Raw genomic sequence first — 22,826 nt, 5'->3', positions numbered from 1 at the left:
CCCACTGGGCCAAAATCACTCTGATGACGTTGAATCAATGTGGAAAACTGATTGGATTTGAAAAATGTCACTATGACATGGTGTATTTTTTTGTTGATTTCACAAAAACAGACGTTCAAATAATGTCGGTGCCCACTGGGAGAGGAGAGGAGAGGAGAGGTGATGGGGCTTCTATTGGGGGTTTTATTCTGCTTTGGCAACACTTGAGATTTCTGGCCCTGGTAAAAGAGCACCTTTTGAATGGCTATTGAAACAGATTGAGAGAGGAGGGAGAGGGAGAGGGAGAGGGAGAGAGAGAGAGCAAAATGGAGTGAGTTGAAGAGCGTGTGGGTGGGTAGTAAGGTGGTACTTGAGCCTCTGCAATAATTGGCTAATTAGCCTGTGATCTGAATTCAACCTACTGAGGGTGTGTGTGTGTGTCAAATTTAGCCTGGACTCGTTGAGAGCCTGAGAGTTTGGCTTAGAGGATCAGAGGTTAGCTTCAATCTATCTATGCTAATGTGGACTTGAGCTCTAAGCAATGACAAGAAACTGGTCGACTTACAGTATAATATTACACACACACACACCAAAGCAAATCCCCAATTATTTAGTCCCGGTTACTCCAGGCAATAACTCAAGAGTAAGGGATCAATTTGTCCAATAGGATTCCAGCATCGAGCACAATCTGTCGATGTGAAACTGACCAACCAATCAATGGTCGCCCCTGGAGACCAATCAGGGCCAAGGAGACTGACGTAAGGCCAAATCAAACACTCGGTTAATGACACACCAGTCAGCAGGTTAGGGAGCTATTTCCCACTGACTGCTAACCAATTACATCAACGGAGTCTCACAAGTCACCAATGGAGAGGTCCGGCATTGCCAGGTGTAGGATTGGACCCTTGCCATTGATCAGTAATGTTTTCAGGGACTGGGATTAGTTTGGTCAGGTCCAGGTATAGTGTTTTAATTGTCTGTAAATAGAAAGCTATAGAACTGGACTGTTGGAAGCTAATAAAACAGTATATCAACTACAGTACAGACCAAAAGTATGTGGACACTTGCTTGTCGACTCATGCCAAAATCATGGGTATTAATATGGAGTTGGTCCCCCCTTTGCTGCTATAACAGCCTCGACTCTTGTGGGAAGGCTTTCCACTAGATGTTGGAACATTGCGGGGACTTGCTTCCATTCAGCCACAAGAGCATGAGTGAGGTCGGGCACTGATGTTGGGTGATTAGGCCTGGCTCGCAGTCTGCGTTCCAATTCATCCTAAAGGTGTTTGATTGGGTTGAGGTCAGGGCTCTGTGCAGACCAATCAAGTTCTTCCACACCGATCTTGACAAACCATTACTGTATGGATCTCACTTTGTGGGGCGGCAGGTAGCCTAGTGGTTAGAGCGTGAGGCCAGTAACCGAAAGGTTACTGGATCGAATCACCTAGCTGACAAGGTAAAAATGTGTCGTTCTGTCCCTGAGCAAGGCAGTTAACCCACGGTAGGCCGTCAGTGTAAATAAGAATTTGTTCTTAACTTACTTGCCTAGTTAAATAAAGGTAAAATAAAAAAAATGTGTGCACAGGGGCATTGTCATGCTGAAACAGGAAAGGGCCTTCCCCAAACTGTTGCCACGTAGTTGGAACCACAGCATTGTCTAGAATGTCATTGTATGCTGTAGTGTTGAGATTTCCCGTCACTGGAACTAGGGGAACTAGCCCGAACCATGAAAAACAGCCCCAGACCATTATTCCTCCTCCACCAAACTTTACAGTTGGCACTATGCATTTGGGCAGGTAGCATTCTTCTGGTATCTGCCAAACCCAGATTTGTCCGTTGGACTGCCAGATGGTGAAGCGTGATTCATCACTCTGGAGAACACTTTTCCACTGCTCCAGAATCCAATGGCGGGGAGCTTTACACCACTCCAGCTGACACTTGGCATTGCACATGGTGATCTTAGGCTTATGTGCGACTGCTTGGCTATGGAAACCCATTTCATGAAGCTCCCGAGGAACAGCTCTTGTGCTGACGTTGCTTCCAGAGGCAGTTTGGAACTCGGTAGTGATTGTTGCAACTGAGGACAGACAAGGTTTTTTTTGCTCTACGTGCTTCAGCACTTGGTCCCGTTCTGAGAGCTTGGGTGGCCTACCACTTCTCGGCTGAGCCATTGTTGCTCCTAGACTTTTCCACTTCAAAATAACAGCACTTACAGTTGACCGGGGCAGCTCTAGCAGGGCAGATATTTGACAACCTGAGCTCTTCAGTAAGACCATTCTACTGCCAGGGTTTGTCTATGGAGATTGCATGGCTGTGTGCTCGATTTTATACACCTGTCAGCAAAATTCCAAATCTGATAGATATATATATATATATATATATATATATATATATATATATTTTTTGTTTTTTGTTTTTCTCCAGTGAATCACGTACCCCATCTCACTAGTGTATTCGTCCTACCCAGGACAGCATTAGAAGTCTGTCGTGCACTGTTGTGAGGGGTAGTCTTCCTATTAGCCTATTATCATTCTGATTTTCTGATGCTGTTGTTGACATACATTTTTTTAATGTAACGTCTTGGCTCCTCTGCGTGCTGCTGGTATCCCAGGAGACAGTACTGTGTCTCTGTTCTCCTGGAGAATGTAGGCCAAGCACACTTCCAACCAGGACTGGCTGTGTTAAACAGTGAATTAATGCACCGATCTGTGTTTGTTTAACTAAATCACTGTAGTCTCGCTGGTGTTTGTAGTGCTGATTTAGATCATTTTCCCCAAAGCTATTTACTGTAGGACCCCTTCTTCCTTTGTTTGCTTGACTTGAATAGCGTTCCAGCGAAACGCTGAAATATTTACAATACAGGTCATTTACCAAGAAAACATATCTGTCTTTGGGTATTACATCTCTATTCTTTCATTCTCCCTCTACACCTCTCGCTCTTTATTCAGTCTCCTAGCCCCTCCCTCCCTTTCGCTGTCTCGCTCTCCCTCTCTGTCTCTCGCTGTCTCGCACTCCCTCTCTGTCTCTCACTGTCTCGCCATCCCTCTGTCTCTCGCTGTCTCACCCTCCCTCTCTGTCTCTAGCTGTCTCACCCTCCCTCTCTGTCTCTCGCTGTCTCACGCTCCCTCTCTGTCTCTCTCTGTCTCACCCTCCCTCTCTGTCTCTCGCTGTCTCACCCTCCCTCTGTCCCTCACTGTCTCACCCTCCCTCTCTGTCTCTCGCTGTCTCACACTCCCTCTCTGTCTCTCGCTGTCTCACCCTCCCTCTCTGTCTCTAGCTGTCTCACCCTCCCTCTCTGTCTCTCGCTGTCTCACGCTCCCTCTCTGTCTCTCTCTGTCTCGCCCTCCCTCTCTGTCTCTCGCTGTCTCACCCTCCCTCTGTCTCTCACTGTCTCACCCTCCCTCTCTGTCTCTCGCTGTCTCACCCTCCCTCTCTGTCTCTCGCTGTCTCACCCTCCCTCTCTGTCTCTCGTTGTCTCACCCTCCCTCTCTGTCTCTCGCTGTCTCACCCTCCCTCTGTCTCTCGCTGTCTCAACCTCCATCTCTGTCTCACCCTCCCTCTCTGTCTCTCGCTGTCTCACGCTCCCTCTCTGTCTCTCTCTGTCTCGCCTTCCCTCTCTGTCTCTCGCTGTCTCACCCTCCCTCTGTCTCTCGCTGTCTCACCCTCCCTCTCTGTCTCTCGCTGTCTCACCCTCCCTCTCTGTCTCGCTGTCTCACCCTCCCTCTCTATCTCTCGCTGTCTCACCATCCCTCTCTGTCTCTCGCTGTCTCACCCTCCCTCTCTGTCTCTCGCTGTCTCACCCTCCCTCTCTGTCTCTCGCTGTCTCACCCTCCCTCTGTCTCTCGCTGTCTCACCCTCCCTCTCTGTCTCACCCTCCCTCTCTGTCTCTCGCTGTCTAACCCACCCTCTCTGTCTCTCGCTGTCTCGCCCTCCCTCTCTGTCTCTCGCTGTCTCACGCTCCCTCTCTGTCTCTCTCTGTCTTGCCCTCCCTCTCTGTCTCTCGCTGTCTCACCCTCCCTCTGTCTCTCGCTGTCTCACCCTCCCTCACTGTCTCTCGCTGTCTCACCCTCCCTCTCTGTCTCTCGCTGTCTCACGCTCCCTCTCTGTCTCTCTCTGTCTTGCCCTCCCTCTCTGTCTCTCGCTGTCTCACCCTCCCTCTGTCTCTCGCTGTCTCACCCTCCCTCACTGTCTCTCGCTGTCTCACCCTCCCTCTCTATCTCTCGCTGTCTCACCCTCCCTCTCTATCTCTCGCTGTCTCACCCTCCCTCTCTGTCTCTCGCTGTCTCGCCCTCCCTCTCTGTCTCTCGCTGTCTCACCCTCCCTCTGTCTCTCTCTGTCTCACTCTCCCTCTCTGTCTTTCTCTGTCTCGCCCTCCCTCTCTGTCTCTCGCTGTCTATCCCACCCTCTCTGTCTCTCGCTGTCTCGCCCTCCCTCTCTGTCTCTCGCTGTCTCACCCTCCCTTTCTGTCTCTCTCTGTCTCACCCTCCCTCTCTGTCTCTCTCTGTCTCACCCTCCCTCTCTGTCTCACCCTCCCTCTCTGTCTCACCCTCCCTCTCTGTCTCACCCTCCCTCTCTGTCTCTCTCTGTCTCGCCCTCCCTCTCTGTCTCTCGCTGTCTATCCCACTCTCTCTGTCTCTCGCTGTCTCGCCCTCCCTCTCTGTCTCTCGCTGTCTCACCCTCCCTTTCTGTCTCTCTCTGTCTCACCCTCCCTCTGTCTCACCCTCCCTCTCTGTCTCACCCTCCCTCTCTGTCTCTCTCTGTCTCGCCCTCCCACTCTGTCTCTCGCTGTCTCACCCCCCCTCTCTGTCTCTTGCTGTCTCGCCCTCCCTCTCTGTCTCTCGCTGTCTCACCCTCCCTCTCTATCTCTCGCTGTCTCGCCCTCCCTCTCTGTCTCTCGCTGTCTCACCCTCCCTCTCTGTCTCTCGCTGTCTCACCCTCCCTCTCTGTCTCTCTCTGTCTCACCCTCCCTCTCTGTCTCACCCTCCCTCTCTGTCTCACCCTCCCTCTCTGTCTCTCTCTGTCTCTCTCTGTCTCTCTCATTCCTCTCCTGGTGTAATCCCTTTTACTGCTTCAAGATTCATTCCTTAGGAGATGAAAACAAATGATATTATAATATGCTTTCATCATCCGTCCTTTTTTATCTGAAATTACACACTCAAGAACGCACACATGCACACACACACACACACACTGGGGAGAAGAAAAGGGAATTAGCTGATGTACTTTGCGCGGGTATAAATATTTGAACAAAATGGTTTGTTTATTATTACAATCTCCCCACTTAATGCGCTCTCGTTTTTCTCCTTTCTCTTGTTTCCCTCCTTTCTCTTGTTTCCCTCCTTTCTCTTGTTTCCCTCCTTTCTCTCGTTACTCAGCTCTGTCTGTTTCTGTGTGCCACTCCAGTCAATCATTATGAGAAGCATTCACAGAAGCGCTAATCCACAGGCTCATCTCTCCATCCTTCATTCTTACGGCTATATCTCCCGTTCTGTGTGTCATAGCCCCCCCCCCCCCCCCCCGATTGAGTGAGGGAAAGGAGTGCATTTGAATTGGTCCTGGTGAACTGCAACAGAGTTTTCCCTTCTTTCTTTTTTTTAGTGCAAGATGAAATAAAACATTCTTAACCTCGAACAGCAGTGTTCGATTGAATCGAAGGAGCAGTTATCCAACCCGTACTCATCAGCAGACAATAGATTTCTCTGTGCTTCAAGGAAGAGAATACTGAAAGTACTGAACTTGTATCTGAGTGGCTTTTTAGAAAGAAAAGGCTGTATCACTGAAGGCTACATCGACCCTCCCCCCTCCCTTCTCTCTACCCAAACACAAAGCCATTATGGTGGCATTAAGACAATGAGAGTATGGGGAGGTAATAGTAAAGTCAGATGATGAATGGCACTTTGTTTACAACCAGAGAGGATGATGGGAGTCTGATTTAGGCACCTTGGTAACAGGCAACACACCCTCTGGGAGAGGTGTGTGTGTGTGTGTGTGTGTGTGTGTGTGTGTGTGTGTGTGTGTGTGTGTGTGTGTGTGTGTGTGTGTGTGTGTGTGTGTGTGTGTGTGTGTGTGTGTGTGTGTGTGTGTGTGTGTGTGTGTGTGTGTGTGTGTGTGTGTGTGTGTGTGTGTGTGTGTGTGTGTGTGTGTGTGTGTGTGTGTGTGTGTGTGTGTGCTGATGCTCCAGATACTCAACTAGTCAGTTGCATTGCTTCTTTAGTCAGAGCACAACATATTTCAGCTGTGCTAACATAATTACAAAAAGGTTTTCTAATGATCAATTAGCCTTTGTTAAAATGATCAACTTGGATTAGCTAACACAACGTGCCATTGGAACACAGGAGTGATGGTTGCTGATAATGGTCAATTTGATGTTATTTTTATGGAGAAAAAAAATATTTTTTCTTTCAAAATCAAGGACATTTCTAAGTGACCTCAAACTTTTGATCGGTAGTGTACATACAGTACTTAGTGTACATATATATATATACACACACACACACACACACACACACACACACACACACACACACACACACACACACACACACACACACACACACACACACACACACACACACACACACACACACACACAGTGACATCTGGCAGTGAGTTTGGGCTGACTGGTTCTATGGTGCCTGTGGGTGCTGATGGCTATGGTTCTATGGTTCCATGGTTCTGTGATTCAGAGCTGGGTTCCCGGAGAGAGTGGTGGGCTCTGCCAGAACCGACAGCAGGAGAGACAGAGATCCCAGAACCCACGCCAGAACTCTGATTCCCACTGGGCCTGTGTGTGTGTGTGTGTGTGTGTGTGTGTGTGTGTGTGTGTGTGTGTGTGTGTGTGTGTGTGTGTGTGTGTGTGTTTGTGTGTTCTCTGTGAAGCTTCTGGAGATTGCAATGATATCACAGAAAACACCATATGACTTTTCTCTCTTTCTCCCTGTGTGAGATTCCTGTAACAGTACAAACTGTGTTTCTCTCTTTCTCCCTGTGTGAGATTCCTGTAACAGTACAAACTGTGTTTCTCTCTTTCTCCCTGTGTGAGATTCCTGTTACAGTACAAACTGTGTTTCTCTCTTTCTCCCTGTGTGAGATTCCTGTTACAGTACAAACTGTGTTTCTCTCTTTCTCCCTGTGTGAGATTCCTGTAACAGTACAAACTGTGTTTCTCTCTTTCTCCCTGTGTGAGATTCCTGTTACAGTACAAACTGTGTTTCTCTCTTTCTCCCTGTGTGAGATTCCTGTTACAGTACAAACTGTGTTTCTCTCTTTCTCCCTGTGTGAGATTCCTGTTACAGTACAAACTGTGTTTCTCTCTTTCTCCCTGTGTGAGATTCCTGTTACAGTACAAACTGTGTTTCTCTCTTTCTCCCTGTGTGAGATTCCTGTTACAGTACAAACTGTGTTCCTCTCTTTCTCCCTGTGTGAGAGTCCTGTTACAGTACAAACTGTGTTTCTCTCTTTCTCCCTGTGTGAGAATCCTGTTACAGTACAAACTGTGTTTCTCTCTTTCTCCCTGTGTGAGAATCCTGTTACAGTACAAACTGTGTTTCTCTCTTTCTCCCTGTGTGAGGTTCCTGTTACAGTACAAACTGTGTTTCTCTCTTTCTCCCTGTGTGAGATTCCTGTTACAGTACAAACTGTGTTTCTCTCTTTCTCCCTGTGTGAGAATCCTGTTACAGTACAAACTGTGTTTCTCTCCCCATTGTGTTTGGAACAGTAGTGACAGATGCCAACAGGTTTACCTCAATTTGTTTCTGGGGCACAGGGCTTCTCCCCGCCTCTCCCAGGGGCTGTCAGTGTATTCTTCCCCAACACTCATCTGTTATTACCTCTGTCCGTGGGTTATGATTTAGCTGTCAATGGAACAGTGATGAGATGACATCATCATTGTGCTGCCAGCTCTCGGTCCTTTCGGAGGTGCTGCAGGGGAGGGGAGGATGATGCGAGATTCGCACCAGTGGCTTCACAAACAGCTCAATCACAGGGAGCAACCACCCATTGGCTCAAATGAAAGGGTAGCACTTTAACAGGAAATAATATGTGACATTCTTTGATGGTTTAAGTGCGGTACATGTTCAGCACTGTCTCTGAGTCTGGTGTGTGTGTGTATCCCTTCATGATAGCACGCCGTGTTTGGTCCATCTCGTTGCGTTGCTGTGGTAACAGCCCGTAGCCCTGTTAACTTGTTTTGCCATTAGCCCTGGTTACCCCCGACTACCATGCCTGGTTAGCCCCTTTGGCTCATGATGCTTAATGACCTGTACTGTGTGTGTGTGTGTGTGTGTGTGTGTGTGTGTGTGTGTGTGTGTGTGTGTGTGTGTGTGTGTGTGTGTGTGTGTGTGTGTGTGTGTGTGTGTGTGTGTGTGTGTGTGTGTGTGTGTGTGTGTGTGTGTCCAGTCCATGTCTCTATGTGTGTGTTTGTGACGTGTTTATCTCTGTATGAATGTATGTACAGTATGTGTGTCGGACAGTGAATATCTGAATGTGTTTGTGAGAGTGTCTGAGGCTCCATACTATCTAGGTCTGATTGATGGGACCTACAAGGCTCTGGTAACTTTGCCCAATTACCCAGAAAATTGTATCCTGCCGCAGTGATGGACTAACATGCTCATAGGGAGAGAGGGAAGAGGAGGAGGACGGAAGGGGAGGCGGAGGAAAGGACGAAAAGAGTGGGTGCCATATCTAAGCCGTGTGCGCTAGCATCAGAGACAGAGTGAGAGAATGAGTTCAATAAGGGGGGGGGGTGAGGTGACACAAACAGATCATGTAAAAGCAAAAGGCCCTTTGCTTTAACAAGGGGATCAGTTCATAACATGTGTTTTCAAACGCTGTTGGTTTATGAAGTTGCCGTATGCATAATTGCTGCTGTGAATGCTGTGTCTGTATCTCTGTGTGTACATGTGACTGGGTGTGAGATCTCTCTCTCTCTCTTTCTCTCTCTCTCTCTCTCTCTCTCTCTCTCTCTCTCTCTCTCTCTCTCTCTCTCTCTCTCTCTCTCTCTCTCTCTCTCTCTCTCTCTCTCTCTCTCTCTCTCTCTCTCTCTCTCTCTCTCTCTCTGTCTCTCTGTCTCTGTCTCTGTCTCTGTCTCTCTCTCTCTCTCTCTCTCTCTCTCTCTCTCTCTCTCTCTCTCTCTCTCTCTCTCTCTCTCTCTCTCTCTCTCTCTCTCTCTCTCTCTCTCTCTCTCTCTCTCTCTCTCTCTCTTTCTCTCTCTGTCTCTCTTGTCATGAGTGCGTCTGTCTGCGCCGGCTGATAAGGTGACAGCTGGCTCAGAGGTGACACCGTGGCCTTTTCGCACACGCTCATATCGCCCTACCCCAGTGACACGACATCCCCGCCTCGCCGTGGGTGACAAGCAGAGCACACACTGCTCTCAGGTCAGATCCTGAAGGCCGCAGTGGGGAGAGGTAATGACAGTGGACAGCTAAAGGCTGATTTCAGATCAGAGGAATATGAGATACAGTACCAGGAGCAGGGCTGTTTCTAAGTCAGATCCTGCAAGTAGCGGTGGTAAAGGAGGTAATAGGGGTCCATCTCTAGAAGCTGTCCCCAGGTCAGATTCAGTGTCAGTCAATCAAGAGAAGTTACCCCTGCTACTTTGTGTTGATGTGCACTGTACTTTGATATAATTATTATTATTGATATGTATGTTTTTCCTGTGGCCGTGTGTGTGTGTGTGTGTGTGTGTGTGTGTGTGTGTGTGTGTGTGTGTGTGTGTGTGTGTGTGTGTGTGTGTGTGTGTGTGTGTATGATTTAAGGTTCTTATGTTCATCTTATTTGGTGATATCTTGCTCCCACTGTAAAGGAGATGGGAGCTATATGTCTTCATAGCAGGCAGAGGTCGTGTTCTCTTTGTATTAGTGTCCTTATCTTACCAACCTACATGTACACACACACACGGGCACGCGCGCACGCACATGCTAAGAATGTACAGTGTGTATAAGCCAAGGCCCTTTCTGCTCTCAGATCTGACTGACTGCAGCGATATGCAATTTCAGAGGCTGCCTTGTAGCCATTAAAATGTCAGCCATGTCCTGGCATTTACTTCAACATTTACCATTTACAGGATGGAGGGAAAACATTCAGACACACACACACACCACGAGACGCACACAGCCAAATGCACACACACTCCCATACAGATCTGCCATCTTAATTGGATCCCTCTCTTGTCACAGAGAATTGCAAATTGTAGTGCAGCCTTTAAAAAGGCTTCTAAAATGTGTAATTTTAAACTTTTAAATTTGACTTGATTTGCCCTAATGAAAAATGCATCAATCCCTATAAAAAAATCCATGAATTATAATTCACATAACAATCTAAAATGTCCTTTTGCTGCAGGGTCAAATACAAGTAATGTACAGTACTGGTCAAACATTTGGACACACCTACTCATTCCAGGGTTTTTCTTTATTTGTACTATTTTCTACATTGTAGAATAATAGTGAAGATATCAAAACTATGAAATAGCACATATGGAATCATGTAGAAACCAAAAACGTCTTTAACAAATCTAAATATATTTTTGATTCTTCAATTTAGCCACCCTTTGCCTTGATGACAGCTTTGCACACTCTTGTCCTTCTCTCAACCAGCTTCATGAGGTAGTCACCTGGAATGCATTTAAATTAACAGGTGTGCCTTGTTAAAAGTTAATTTGTGGAATTGCAGTCCTTCTTAATGCTTTTGAGCCAATCAGTTGTGTTTTGACAAGGTAGGGGTGGTATACAGAAGATAGCCCAGTCTATCCGGAAAATTTCAAGAACTTGTTTCTTCAAGTGCAGTCGAAAAAACCATCAAGCGCTATGATGAAACTGGCTCCCATGAGGACCGCCACAGGAAAGGACAACCCAGAGTTACCTCTGCTGCAGAGGATAAGTTCACTGCACCTCAGATTGCAGCCCAAATAAATTCTTTAGAGTTCAAGTAACAGACACATGTCAACATCAACTGTTCAGAGGAGACTGCGTGAATCAAGCCTTCGTGGTCGAATTGCTGCAAAGAAACCATTACTAAAAAAGAAGAGACTTGCTTGGGCCAAGAAAAGAGCAATGAACATTAGACCGGTGGATACTTGTCCAAATTTGAGTTTTTTGTTTCCAACCGCCGTGTCTTTGTGAGACATGGCTACCACAGCATTCTGCAGAGATACGCCATCAAATCTGGTGTGTGCTTAGTTGGGATTATCATTTGTTTTTCAACAGGACAATGACCCAACACACATCCAGGCTGTGTGAGGGCGATCGGACCAAGAAGTCAAGTTTTGGAGTACTGCATCAAATGACCCGGCCTCCACAATCACCCGACCTTGCATGCTTTATTTTCAGTGTCCTTTAAATGCATCACCATGTTAAAACAATATAACATTTAAAAAAACAAGCATGCTTGTACGCAGACACACATTCACACGGATACATATTTCACAGTGTGACAACACATGTACTGCCCTTACACACCACTCTCTGCCTTCCCCAAGCCATTAGGCTCTGCCCTGGCCTTGTCCCATCTTATTGGGCCGTTTCCATAAGGTCCAGATTGGATCAGTGTCCAGCCAATGATAAAATGCTCCATTTCCTCCCGGTCCAAGTCCTTCTCTCCCAGAGTCGATTCATTTGGCCCCGACTCTTTTTCCTTTGCTGGGAATGGAGACGAGAAACACGGCAGCCAAGTTTAAGCATAAAGAAGAGAGATGGAGAGAGAGAGAGAGAGAGAGAGAGAGAGAGAGAGAAGAGATCTTGGCTGCAAATCACTAACATTCCTTCCAAAAGCCCCAGTGCTAGAATCAGTATTCTGAAGATGTATGGGGCTGTAATGCAGGCCCAAGCCCTTTTTGCTTATGGGCATGTCCTGCAGATTTGTGTTTGTGTGATTTGTAATGCATTATCTGGTGAAAGGATTGAAAGGGAGGATTACAAATAGCAGTCCCTCTTATCTCTGCCAGTCCAGCACCCCGTTGTACAGTGTCCAACAGATACGCATGTACGTGCGCACACACACATGCGCGCAGGTAGACGGCTTTAAGTTCCTCGGGTGTCCAAATCACTAGAGACCTAACATCCCCGCACAATCGCAAAGAAGGCGTGACAGCGCCTCTTCCCCTTCAGGTTGAACAAATTTGGCATGGGCCCTCAAATCCTGAAAAGGTTCTACAGCTGTGCCATTGGGCGCATATTGACTGTCTGCATCAGTGTTGGTATGGCAATAGCACCGCCCTCAATCGTATGGCGCTCCTGAGGGTTTTGCGGACAGCCCGGTACATTACTGGGGCCGAGCTCCCTGCCATCTAGGACCTCTATACCAGGCGGTGTGAAAAGAATGCCCGGAAAATTGTGAAAGACCACAACCACCCAGGCCATAGACTATTTTCTCTGCTGCAGCACTGCAAGAGGTACCGGTGCATCAAGTCTGACACCAACAGGTTCTTCAGCAGCTTCTATCCCCAGGCAAAAATGACTGATGCAGAGCTAACAAAATAGCTACACGCACTCAGTTTTCTTTTTATCTTTATAGGCCTTTTATTGCACTGTCTCTGTGCAGGGCCCTACACATTCACACACACTGTCACTCCAACACACACACACACACCCACTCACCTGCAAGCTGCTGCTACTCTTACAGTGGGGCAAAAAAGTATTTAGTCAGCCACCAATTGTGCAAGTTCTCCCACTTAAAAAGATGAGAGAGGCCTGTAATGTTCTTCATAGGTACACTTCAACCATGACAGACAAAATGAGAGAAAAAAATCTAGAAAATCACATTGTAGGATTTGTAATGAATTTATTTGCAAATTGTGTGACAAACAAAAATTTAGTAATGTGTCCCTGAACAAAAGGGTGTCAAAATCAAGTATCTGGTGTGGCCACCTGCTGCATTAAGTACTGCAGTGCAGCTCCTCCTCATGAACTGCACCAGATTTGCCAGTTCTTGCTGTTACCCCACTCTTCCACCAAGGCACCTGCAAGTTCCCAGACATTTCTGGGGGGAATGGCCCTAGCCCTCATCCTCTGATCCAACAGGTTCCAGACGTGCTCAATGGAATTGTGATCCGGGCTCTTCGCTGGCCATGGTAGAACACTGACATTGTTGTTGTGCAGGAAATCATGCACAGAATGAGCAGTATGGCTGGTGGCATTGTCATGCTGGAGGGTCATGTCAGGATGAGCCTGCAGGAAGGGTACCACAGGAGGGAGGAGGATGTCTGCCCTGTAACACACAGCGTTGAGATTGCCAGCAATGACAACAAGCTCAGTCTGATGATGCTGTGACACACCGCCCCAGACCATGACGGACCCTCCACCTCCAAATCAATCCCGCTCCAGAGTAAAGGCCTGTAACGCTCATTCCTTCGACGATAAACGCAAGTCCGACCATCACCCCTGGTGAGACAAAAACGTTTTGCCAGTCCTGTCTGGTCCAGTGACGGTGGGTTTGTGCGCATAGGCGATGTCCAGTGAGGACCTGCCTTACAACAGGCCCACATCTGCAGTCCTCATGCCTCCTTGCAGCATGCCCAAGGCACGTTCACGCAGATGAGCAGGGACCCTGGGCATCTTTCTTTTGGTGTTTTTCAGAGTCAGTAGAAAGGCCTCTTTAGTGTCCTAAGTTATAACTGTGACCTTAATTGCCTACTGTCTCTAAGCTGTTCGTGTCTTAACGACCGTTCCACAGGTGCATGTTCAGTAATTGTTTATGGTTCATTGAACACGCATGGGAAACCGTGTTTCAACCCTTTACTTTGAAGATCTGTGAAGTTATCTCAAATATATCTCAAAACAATATATATTTTTAGATTTTGTTCATTTTAAGACATTGTTTGGAACAATTAGTCTACAAGTACGCCACATTTCCAGAGTGGGCTCTCTGCTAATTCGGAAGTTATGATCAAGCACCACCAACACAGTGAATGGTAAATGGATTCAAAGGAAACTCCCTCTGCTGGTGATTTGCTGAATAGGCACACACAGTGTTCAACTATCACTTTTCTATGAAATACGGCCAGAAACAGTTCAGATTCTCTGTAGCCTACTATGACACTGTCCAATATTGTCGTTACATTGTTTTTGACCGAATAGAGAGGCAGTTTGCAGAGCTAAGGGCTTGGTGTGTGTCAAGCGTCTCAGAGAAGTAGTGCTGATATAGGATCAGTTTTGCCTTTTTGATGTAGGGTCAGTTTTGCCTTTGATATCACAATGAATGAGATTACATGCACAGGGAGGAGGAACTCCCACCCAAATCAGCACTTCTACTCTGAGATGCTTGAGACATACATATACAGCCCCTGGACTGGCTCTGTAAGTGTCATCTCGTTGTAAGTCTCTGTTCTGTTAGATATTGATCCGAGCTGATGTTGTCTGTAGACCTTATCACAGCATATTTTCCCCTTTCCTCACTCCCTCGCTTTTATGAAGGCATACAGATGCATACGAACAGACACTACCCCCTACTCCATAATTCTGGATGTAGCCCCATAGCCCTTGATGGTGACTACTTAACATTTAAAGAGAAAGAGAGAGACCGAGAGAGACAGAGAGCGAGAGAAAGGAGAGAGAACAAACGATAACAGCTCCACAGGTCTATGGGAGGCTGTGAGAACAAATGTATAATTTCATTTTAATGCGCTGAGGGTAAGAGGCGCTGCTCTCCAGGCGCTCGCCACGCGTTGTTTACTGGACTGATTTTAATGGGTTGTTGGCCACATCATAAAAAAAGCCACTCTGTATCACCAGCAGTGACCTCGGGCTGAGCTGTTATCTAGCCTGCTTCAAAGAGCCTCGCGTTCCCTGTGATGTATCACCAACACACACAAATGTGGAGACACACTCACTTAATTCAGGCCGCTACGTATGCACACACACCAAGGGTATTGTCAAAACTGCCCAATCATGTCCTCTAAAGTAATTGAATTGCTTTTTAAACATAGAGAGATGAGGACAAGGTGGAGGGAGGGGGTGAGGGAGTGATGGGGGAACATAGCTGAGAGATGGAAGGGAGAGGTGGAGGGGTGAATTAGGGCGACGAGAGGTGATGAAGCAGCCCAGATTCCACTGAAATTGATTTTTACAGCATAGTGCAGCGCTATCAATTTGCAAAGGGAGGACAAAAACCAACAACAAGCAAAACCACATACCAAAATGAACCTCAGGATCGATGGTGTACAACTCCAACGTGCGTCGGTGCTGCTGCGCTGGCTGTTTTAACAGAGCTAGTGTAAACAGCAGATGAGGGAGAGAGAGGATCAGATGAACACAAATAATCCTAGTGGTTTACAACTGTCCTCTGAGAGAAAGAATAGATGGATCATCTCCTCTTGTCTTCTCCTCCCCTCTTTCTCTGTTTCCTACTCTTCTCCTCTCTTCCTCTCTGCTGTTTGTCTCCTCCGCTTCTCTCCTCTTCCCTCTTGCACTACCTGATACAAAAACAGGAGATCGAGAATCAAGGTGACTAAACATCTGAGTAATGGCCAGAGGTTTGTCCCCCATTTTGTTTTTGGCAAGGATCACGCCATTGGGTCAAATGCCAAGATGTCAGAGTGATAATGGAGGGCATAGTTAGAGAGAGAAGAGTAAAATCGCACTGTACTGTAGGGAGGGAGGGAGGGAGGGAGGGAGGGAGGGAGGGAGGGAGGGAGGGAGGGAGGGAGGGAGGGAGGGAGGGAGGGAGGGAGGGAGGGAGGGAACAGGCCAAAGAGGGGGAGAAAAGATATCACTTCTGGAGAGGATAAGTTGGGGACTACAAGACACTGGCTGTAATGAGAAAAATAAATAGAGGAATGGAGAAAGACAAAGAGGTTGGGTAAAGAATGAAACTGGGAAAGAAAGAGAGAAAGTTAGAGGAAGAGAGGAAATACAAAATTAGGCGTGGTGTAGCCTGCTGCGTCCCAAAACCTGGGTCCCCTGGGTTCCCCCTATAACCACCCCTTGCCATAGACCTTTGCCAGCACTGACCTTCCACACCTCTATTAGGTAGTTTCTAAAGCACGATACAGCTCACTACTACTTCCACAGTCCATTCCCCCAGTGGGCAGTAGCAACCTTGTCCACGTGCTGAGCCTGGTTGATAAGCACATCAGGTCTTGCCAATTAGGGTGATCGACAGTCAGTGTCCCAGCTTTCAAGTCGTGAGGCTGCTGTCTTTGTTTAGTGGCCATGAGGTCTTTCATTTGTTGTTGAGTCTTTAATCTGGGGATGCCTTTAGTATTTTTCCTTTTTGTAAATATGTAGGTTTCGTCACCATCTGAACAAATAATGATCCGCTTGGACTGACCGACCAAGAGGTTCAAGAGAGACCGAGCTGGTCGTGGACCAAGTTAAGGTTGCTACACTTCATGACCAAGAGTATGTGGACACCTGCTCGTCGAACATCTTATTCCAAAATAATGGGCATTAATAGGGAGATGGTCCCCCCTTTTCTGCATTAACAGCCTCCACTATTCTGGGAAGGCTTTCCACTAGATGCTGGAACATTGCTGCGGGGACTTGCTTCCATTCAGCCACGAGCATTAGTGAGGTCGTGCACTGATGTTGGGCGATTAGGCCTTGCTCGTAGGCGGCGTTCCAATTCATCCCAAATGAGTTCACTGGGGTTGAGGTCAGGGCTGTGTAAAGGCCAGTCAAGTTCTTCCACACCGATCTCGACAAACCATTTCTGCATGGACCTCGCTTTGTGCACGGGGGCATAGTCATGCTGAAACAGGAAAGGGCCTTCCCCAAACTGTTGCCATGAAGTTGGAAGCACATAATCATCTAGAATATCATTGTATGATGTAGCTTTAAGATTTTCCTTCACTGGAACTTATGGGCCTAGCTCGAACCATGAACAACAGCCCCAGGCACTGAATTCGGGCAGGTAGCTTTCCTGGCATCTGCCAAACCTAGATTCGTCCATCAGACTGCCAGAAGGTGAAGCATGATTCATCGCTCCAGAGAACGCATTTCACTGATCCAGAGTCCAATGGCGGCGAGTTGTTCTGCTGATGTTGCTTCCAGAGGCAGTTTGGAACTTGGTAGTGAGTGTTGCAACCGAGGACAGACAATTTTTACGCGCTTCGGCACTCGGCGATTCCGTTCTGTGAGCTTGTGTGGGCCTACCACTTCGTGGCTGAGCCGTTGTTGCTCCTAGACATTTCCACTTCACAATAACAGCACTTACAGTTGGTCTGGGCAGCTCCAGCAGGGCAGAAAATTGATGAACTGAATTGTTGGTAGCATCCTATGACGGTGCCACGTTAAAAGTCACTGACCTCTTCAGTAAGGCCCTTCTACTGCCAATGTTTGTCTATGGAGATTGCATGGTGGTGTGCTCAATGTTATACACCTGTCAGCAACGGGTAAGTCTGAAATAACCGAATCCACAAATTTGAAGGGGTGTCCACATACTTTTGTATATACAGTGCATTGCGAAAGTATTCGGCCCCCTTGAACTTTGCGACCTTTTGCCACATTTCAGGCTTCAAACAAAAAGATTTAAAACTATATTTTTTTGTGAAGAATCAACAACAAGTGGGACACAATCATGAAGTGGAATGACATTTATTGGATATTTCAAACTTTTTTAACTAATCAAAAAATGAAAAATTGGGCGTGCAAAATTATTCAGCCCCTTTACTTTCAGTGCAGCAAACTCTCTCCAGAAGTTCAGTGAGGATCTCTGAATGATCCAATGTTGACCTAAATGACTAATGATGATAAATACAATCCACCTGTGTGTAATCAAGTCTCCGTATAAATGCACCTGCACTGTGATAGTCTCAGAGGTCCGTTAAAAGCGCAGAGAGCATCATGAAGAACAAGGAACACACCAGGCAGGTCCGAGATACTGTTGTGAAGAAGTTTAAAGCCGGATTTGGATACAAAAATATTTCCCAAGCTTTAAACATCCCAAGGAGCACTGTGCAAGCGATAATATTGAAATGGAAGGAGTATAGACCACTGCGAATCTACCAAGACCTGGCCGTCCCTCTAAACTTTCAGCTCATACAAGGAGAAGACTGATCAGAGATGCAGCCAAGAGGCCCATGATCACTCTGGATGAACTGCAGAGATCTACAGTTGAGGTGGGAGACTCTGTCCATAGGACAACAATCAGTCGTATATTGCACAAATCTGGCCTTTATGGAAGAGTGGCAAGAAGAAAGCCATTTCTTAAAGATATCCATAAAAAGTGTTGTTTAAAGTTTGCCACAAGCCACCTGGGAGACACACCAAACATGTGGAAGAAGGTGCTCTGGTCAGATGAAACCACAATTGAACTTTTTGGCAACAATGCAAAACGTTATGTTTGGCGTAAAAGCAACACAGCTCATCACCCTGAACACACCATTCACACTGTCAAACATGGTTGTGGCAGCATCATGGTTTAGGCCTGCTTTTCTTCAGCAGGGACAGGGAAGATGGTTAAAATTGATGGGAAGATGGATGGAGCCAAATACAGGACCATTCTGGAAGAAAACCTGATGGAGTCTGCAAAAGACCTGAGACTGGGACGGAGATTTGTCTTCCAACAAGACAATGATCCAAAACATAAAGCAAAATCTACAATGGAATGGTTCAAAAATAAACATATCCAGGTGTTAGAATGGCCCAGTCAAAGTCCAGACCTGAATCCAATCGAGAATCTGTGGAAAGAACTGAAAACTGCTGTTCACAAATGCTCTCCATCCAACCTCACTGAGCTCGAGCTGTTTTGCAAGGAGGAATGGGAAAAAAATCAGTCTCTCGATGTGCAAAACTGATAGAGACATACCCCAAGCGACTTACAGCTGTAATCGCAGCAAAAGGTGGCGCTACAAAGTATTAACTTAAGGGGGCTGAATAATTTTGCACGCCCAACTTTTCAGTTTTTGATTTGTTAAAAAAGTTTGAAATATCCAATAAATGTCGATCCACTTCATGATTGTGTCCCACTTGTTGTTGATTCTTCACAAAAAAATACAGTTTTATATCTTTATGTTTGAAGCCTGAAATGTGGCAAAAGGTCGCAAAGTTCAAGGGGGCCGAATACTTTCGCAAGGCACTGTATAGTCTCCCTGGACACATGTACATTCAACACTTAGGTGCATATGCTGGCTTCTTCCATAAATGCACACATTCATTCAGGTTACAGACCATGTAACCATGCCTAGAACCCCTAGACAAAGCGAGTGCCACAGTACCCTAGGCTAGTTATGGGTTTCGTTAACACACCCTCCTCCCCTCTTCCTCCTACTCCTGTTCTCTCCATCCGTCTCTCATAAATCGGCTGTGAGAGTGAAGAATAAAGAGTACGAGAGATCTGTCAGTGCTACATAAACAGCCCACTGCCTAATAAATACATGTCCGGAATGAATTAGGAGATTAAATCATCACAAGGCATTAATGCCAGAGCCACAGCGCCAGATGAAAATCTCACGGCACCATTCTGTTTGGCCGCTCATTTCGCAGCTCCGTATTCATCCCTAAGGCTTTGGTTATGCTGTGTCTGCTGGGTTTGAGGGATTGGTGTGTGTGGATGTTCGTGTGGATGTGTATTTGTGTGCTTTGATTGTGGATTGGTGTGTTGTTCTGGATGCATTTAATCCCTTCGTTGTGTGTATTTAAGTCATTTTTGGGGATACCGGTATATCAGTTATTTTGAACAAGACAATTTTTATTTTATTCAATTTGCTTCTATTTCTGATGCTTATTATGATTCCACAGAGACAGAGGCGAGGCCCAGCAGACATGGGGAACCAGGAACCAAAGCCCACTCAAACCCAGGAAAGAGGAGAACAGAGGAGGGTGAGTTCTACTGTTAGCGTCATCATTCATCAACACTGTTGCGGTCCGTCTGTCTCGGTCCCTCGGTTGACAATTGATTTTTGATCAGGATGTGGGTGAAAAAAAAAATCAGGCATCTGCTGTAAACTGAAATATCTCTGTAATATCTCTGTCGGGTGCCTTTTCGAGTTTTGTCTCTATCTGAGTGTGTGAGTGGGATAACCTCAGCCCACGGCTGTCAAAAAGCAGCCGCGTAGCTAATTAATTATCACCTGATCAAAGACATCCCCCTCAGTAATGTGGTGTTTTAGCACAGGCAACATGAAAGCAGCAGTATGGTGCCTTAGCTGAAGCTAACATGAAGTTCTTAGTAAGGCAGCATGTTAGCCGATGCTAAAGTGAAAGCAGTAATACGGTGCATTAGCGGAAGCTAACATGTATGTCGGTAGTAATGTGGTGTGTTAGCGCAGGTTACCATGAAAGCAGTGCTCGGGTGCATTAGCTGAAGCTAACATGTAGGACAGTGGAGGCTCCTCAGAGGAGGAAGGGGAGGGCCATCCTCCGGTGAATTTCATTTTTTTTTAAATTGTGAAACATTAAAAAAGTTGTCCTTTTTAGATAAAACTATACTAAATATATTCACGTCACCAAATAATTGATTCAAACACACTGTTTTGCAATGGAGGTCTACGATAGCCTCAACAGCACTCTGTAGGGTAGCAACATGGTGTAGCCGGAGGACAGCTAGTTTCCATCCTCCTCTGGGTACATTGACTTCAATACAATACCTAGGAGGCTCATGGTTCTCACCCGTTCCATAGAATTGCACTGTAATTATTACAACATCCTGGCTTGTCCTCCAACTTATCAGAGCTTTTGCAGCATAAACTGACATGTTGTCCATCCAATCAAATGATCAGAAAATGAATCTAGTACTGAAAGCATAAGCTCCAGCTGCATGCACTGCAGTGCATAACATGTGGTGAGTATTTGACTCAGAGACATAAAGACAATAGTGGAACAGTTTTTAACAAATGTATTTCTTAAAAAATTAAGAAGCAAGAGCGAAAGAGAGAGAGAGAGCGAGCTATATCTCCATGTTTTTTTCTCTCACTTTCACTTAACTAGCGAATGCAGCTTGCTAGTTTAGCCTACTCAAACACCCCTCTCAAACAGAGAGGGGTGCTATGTTAGCTGGCTATAGCTATCCAACACTGGAACTCTTCCAAGTTAAGGTAAGCTTTTGGTTTTATTAGTTTATTAATTGCCAGGGCCTGCTAAATTGCTTGCTGAATGTTTGGCTTGGAAAGGTTTTTCCGCCTGGTCACAGACAGCTGATGTGTTGTGCACTGAAGTCCACAAACGAAGGGAAAAGATGAGAGTAGGGGAGAGTGCGTAGATGTGACAATGAATTATACAACAACTGATCATGCTGTTTGTATGTGGCTGCTATGAAAGTGAACTGTGTTTACATGTGATCAGAGGGGTATTCATTCCTGCCGATTCTGTTCAAATGGAAGCAAACAAAACAGAACAGGGATAACATACCTGAATTTGTTCAATAAAAACTCCAATAGAAACTATTGTTTGCACTGTTGGACTAATGATTTACACCCTAGATGAGCTAGATGCAGGCAAGAGTGATCAAGGCGATATTGAAAGTGTTACTGTCTGTCACATTGTAAACGTTGTAAACTTTGTTGTAAACTTTCATTCATAGGCTAGGTTGTCGCAACCTCATGATGGGTATAGGTAAAATTCAAGTATCATGTTGTAGCCTAAACCTATCGATGTTACATTGAGCTGGGTGAATGGAATATGCTGTGATAGCAATAAGGCAATGCTCATTAAAAAACAGAATCGTCCTCCCTCATCTTAAATGGTACCGGCCACCACCACTGATGTAGTAGTTAGTAATAAGTAGTGTGTTAGCCAAGGCTAACATGAAAGCAGGGACTAATATGGAGAAGAAGCGTAGCACGACCTGGCATAGGCCAACATCCTCTTGGAGTGTTAGTGTTTAGCATCGGCAAACAAGCCTTCAGATCAGTAATGGTGTGTGCACTGACTAAGTTTAATTGGTTAGATCGAATTCATTTCTTGAACATAAAACATGCAGCATTTAATCTAGTGTAACCTGCACAGAAAAAGCACATATCTCAACAGTAATATCAGCATGTGTGTGTATGCTAACATGAGAGAAAATGTGTTTTTTAGGTGTGCATTTTAGCTCCCGGCTCTCGTGGAGCATCAGAAACCTATCTGTCGGATGCATTACACAGAACACGGCAGGGAATACTTATCAGGCTCATTTATTTTCACATGGTTCTTTTGAATTTCAGGTCCTTACATGGCTATTCTATACAGGAGGGCGGACTAGACACTAATGACTAGAACATACTGGTCACAACCATTTGTAATCAAAGGGTGTATGTGTTTGGGTGTGTCGGGGAAAATGGGGGGTGTGTGGTTGTGTTGTCTTTTGGATTCTGCCTTTGTTCCGGGTTACACTTGTCTTTTGAATTGACATTCAACAGATATCACTGAAAGACTTCAAAGACAGGAGAGAGAAAGTGTGTTCCTAATGGGTTGGAACAGCCTGCTACATGTGGTACATATTCAAACAAATGGGTCAGTTATATATATATATATATATATATATATACACACACACACACAAACAGACAATGAGTAAAGTAGTAAAATGAGGCACGACATAGAAAAATAGGGAGGGAGATAGACATAGTTCACTTAGTAAGTATTTGATGCCAAGACCTTGTTGAATATTTGATGGAACTTCCTGGTTTATTCAGGCCAATGCAGAGGTACACCTCACCGACAATAATTGGGCTGTTATTGCCGTTTAACTTTCACCCCGTTGGTCACAGACCCTCAGTTCACATGAGTGATTGAGAAAGAGAGGGAAAGACACCAGAAGTAAACAGTAAATGACTTTAGACTGAATTCATATTGGCTCCTGATCAGCGCCCTGCAACTGGAATGATGTTGGAGCCAGAATGGTGGTGGCTGAATCCCCAGCACAGCATTGCCTCTGGAGGAAGAACATTCAGCCCTGAGCCAGAATGGCCTACGGCTCACAGCTCTACCACAGCTCAG

The 22,826-nt window shown here is 46.1% G+C and overlaps 1 protein-coding gene across 1 annotated transcript in view; it reads left to right on the top strand.

The window, feature by feature from the left end:
• LOC135526283 (testican-1-like) overlaps nucleotides 1-22,826 on the top strand; it is a 284,606-nt gene that overhangs the window by 172,140 nt on the left and 89,640 nt on the right. Inside the window, exon 4 of the mRNA XM_064954530.1 lies at nucleotides 19,650-19,730. Coding sequence (XP_064810602.1) covers nucleotides 19,650-19,730 — 81 coding nt within the window. The remainder of the gene's footprint in view (nucleotides 1-19,649; nucleotides 19,731-22,826) is intronic.

Source organism: Oncorhynchus masou, chromosome 32 (genome assembly GCF_036934945.1).
Source record: "Oncorhynchus masou masou isolate Uvic2021 chromosome 32, UVic_Omas_1.1, whole genome shotgun sequence".
NCBI classification, from domain to species: domain Eukaryota; kingdom Metazoa; phylum Chordata; class Actinopteri; order Salmoniformes; family Salmonidae; genus Oncorhynchus; species Oncorhynchus masou.
This window is presented reverse-complemented; position numbering and strand designations above follow the sequence as displayed.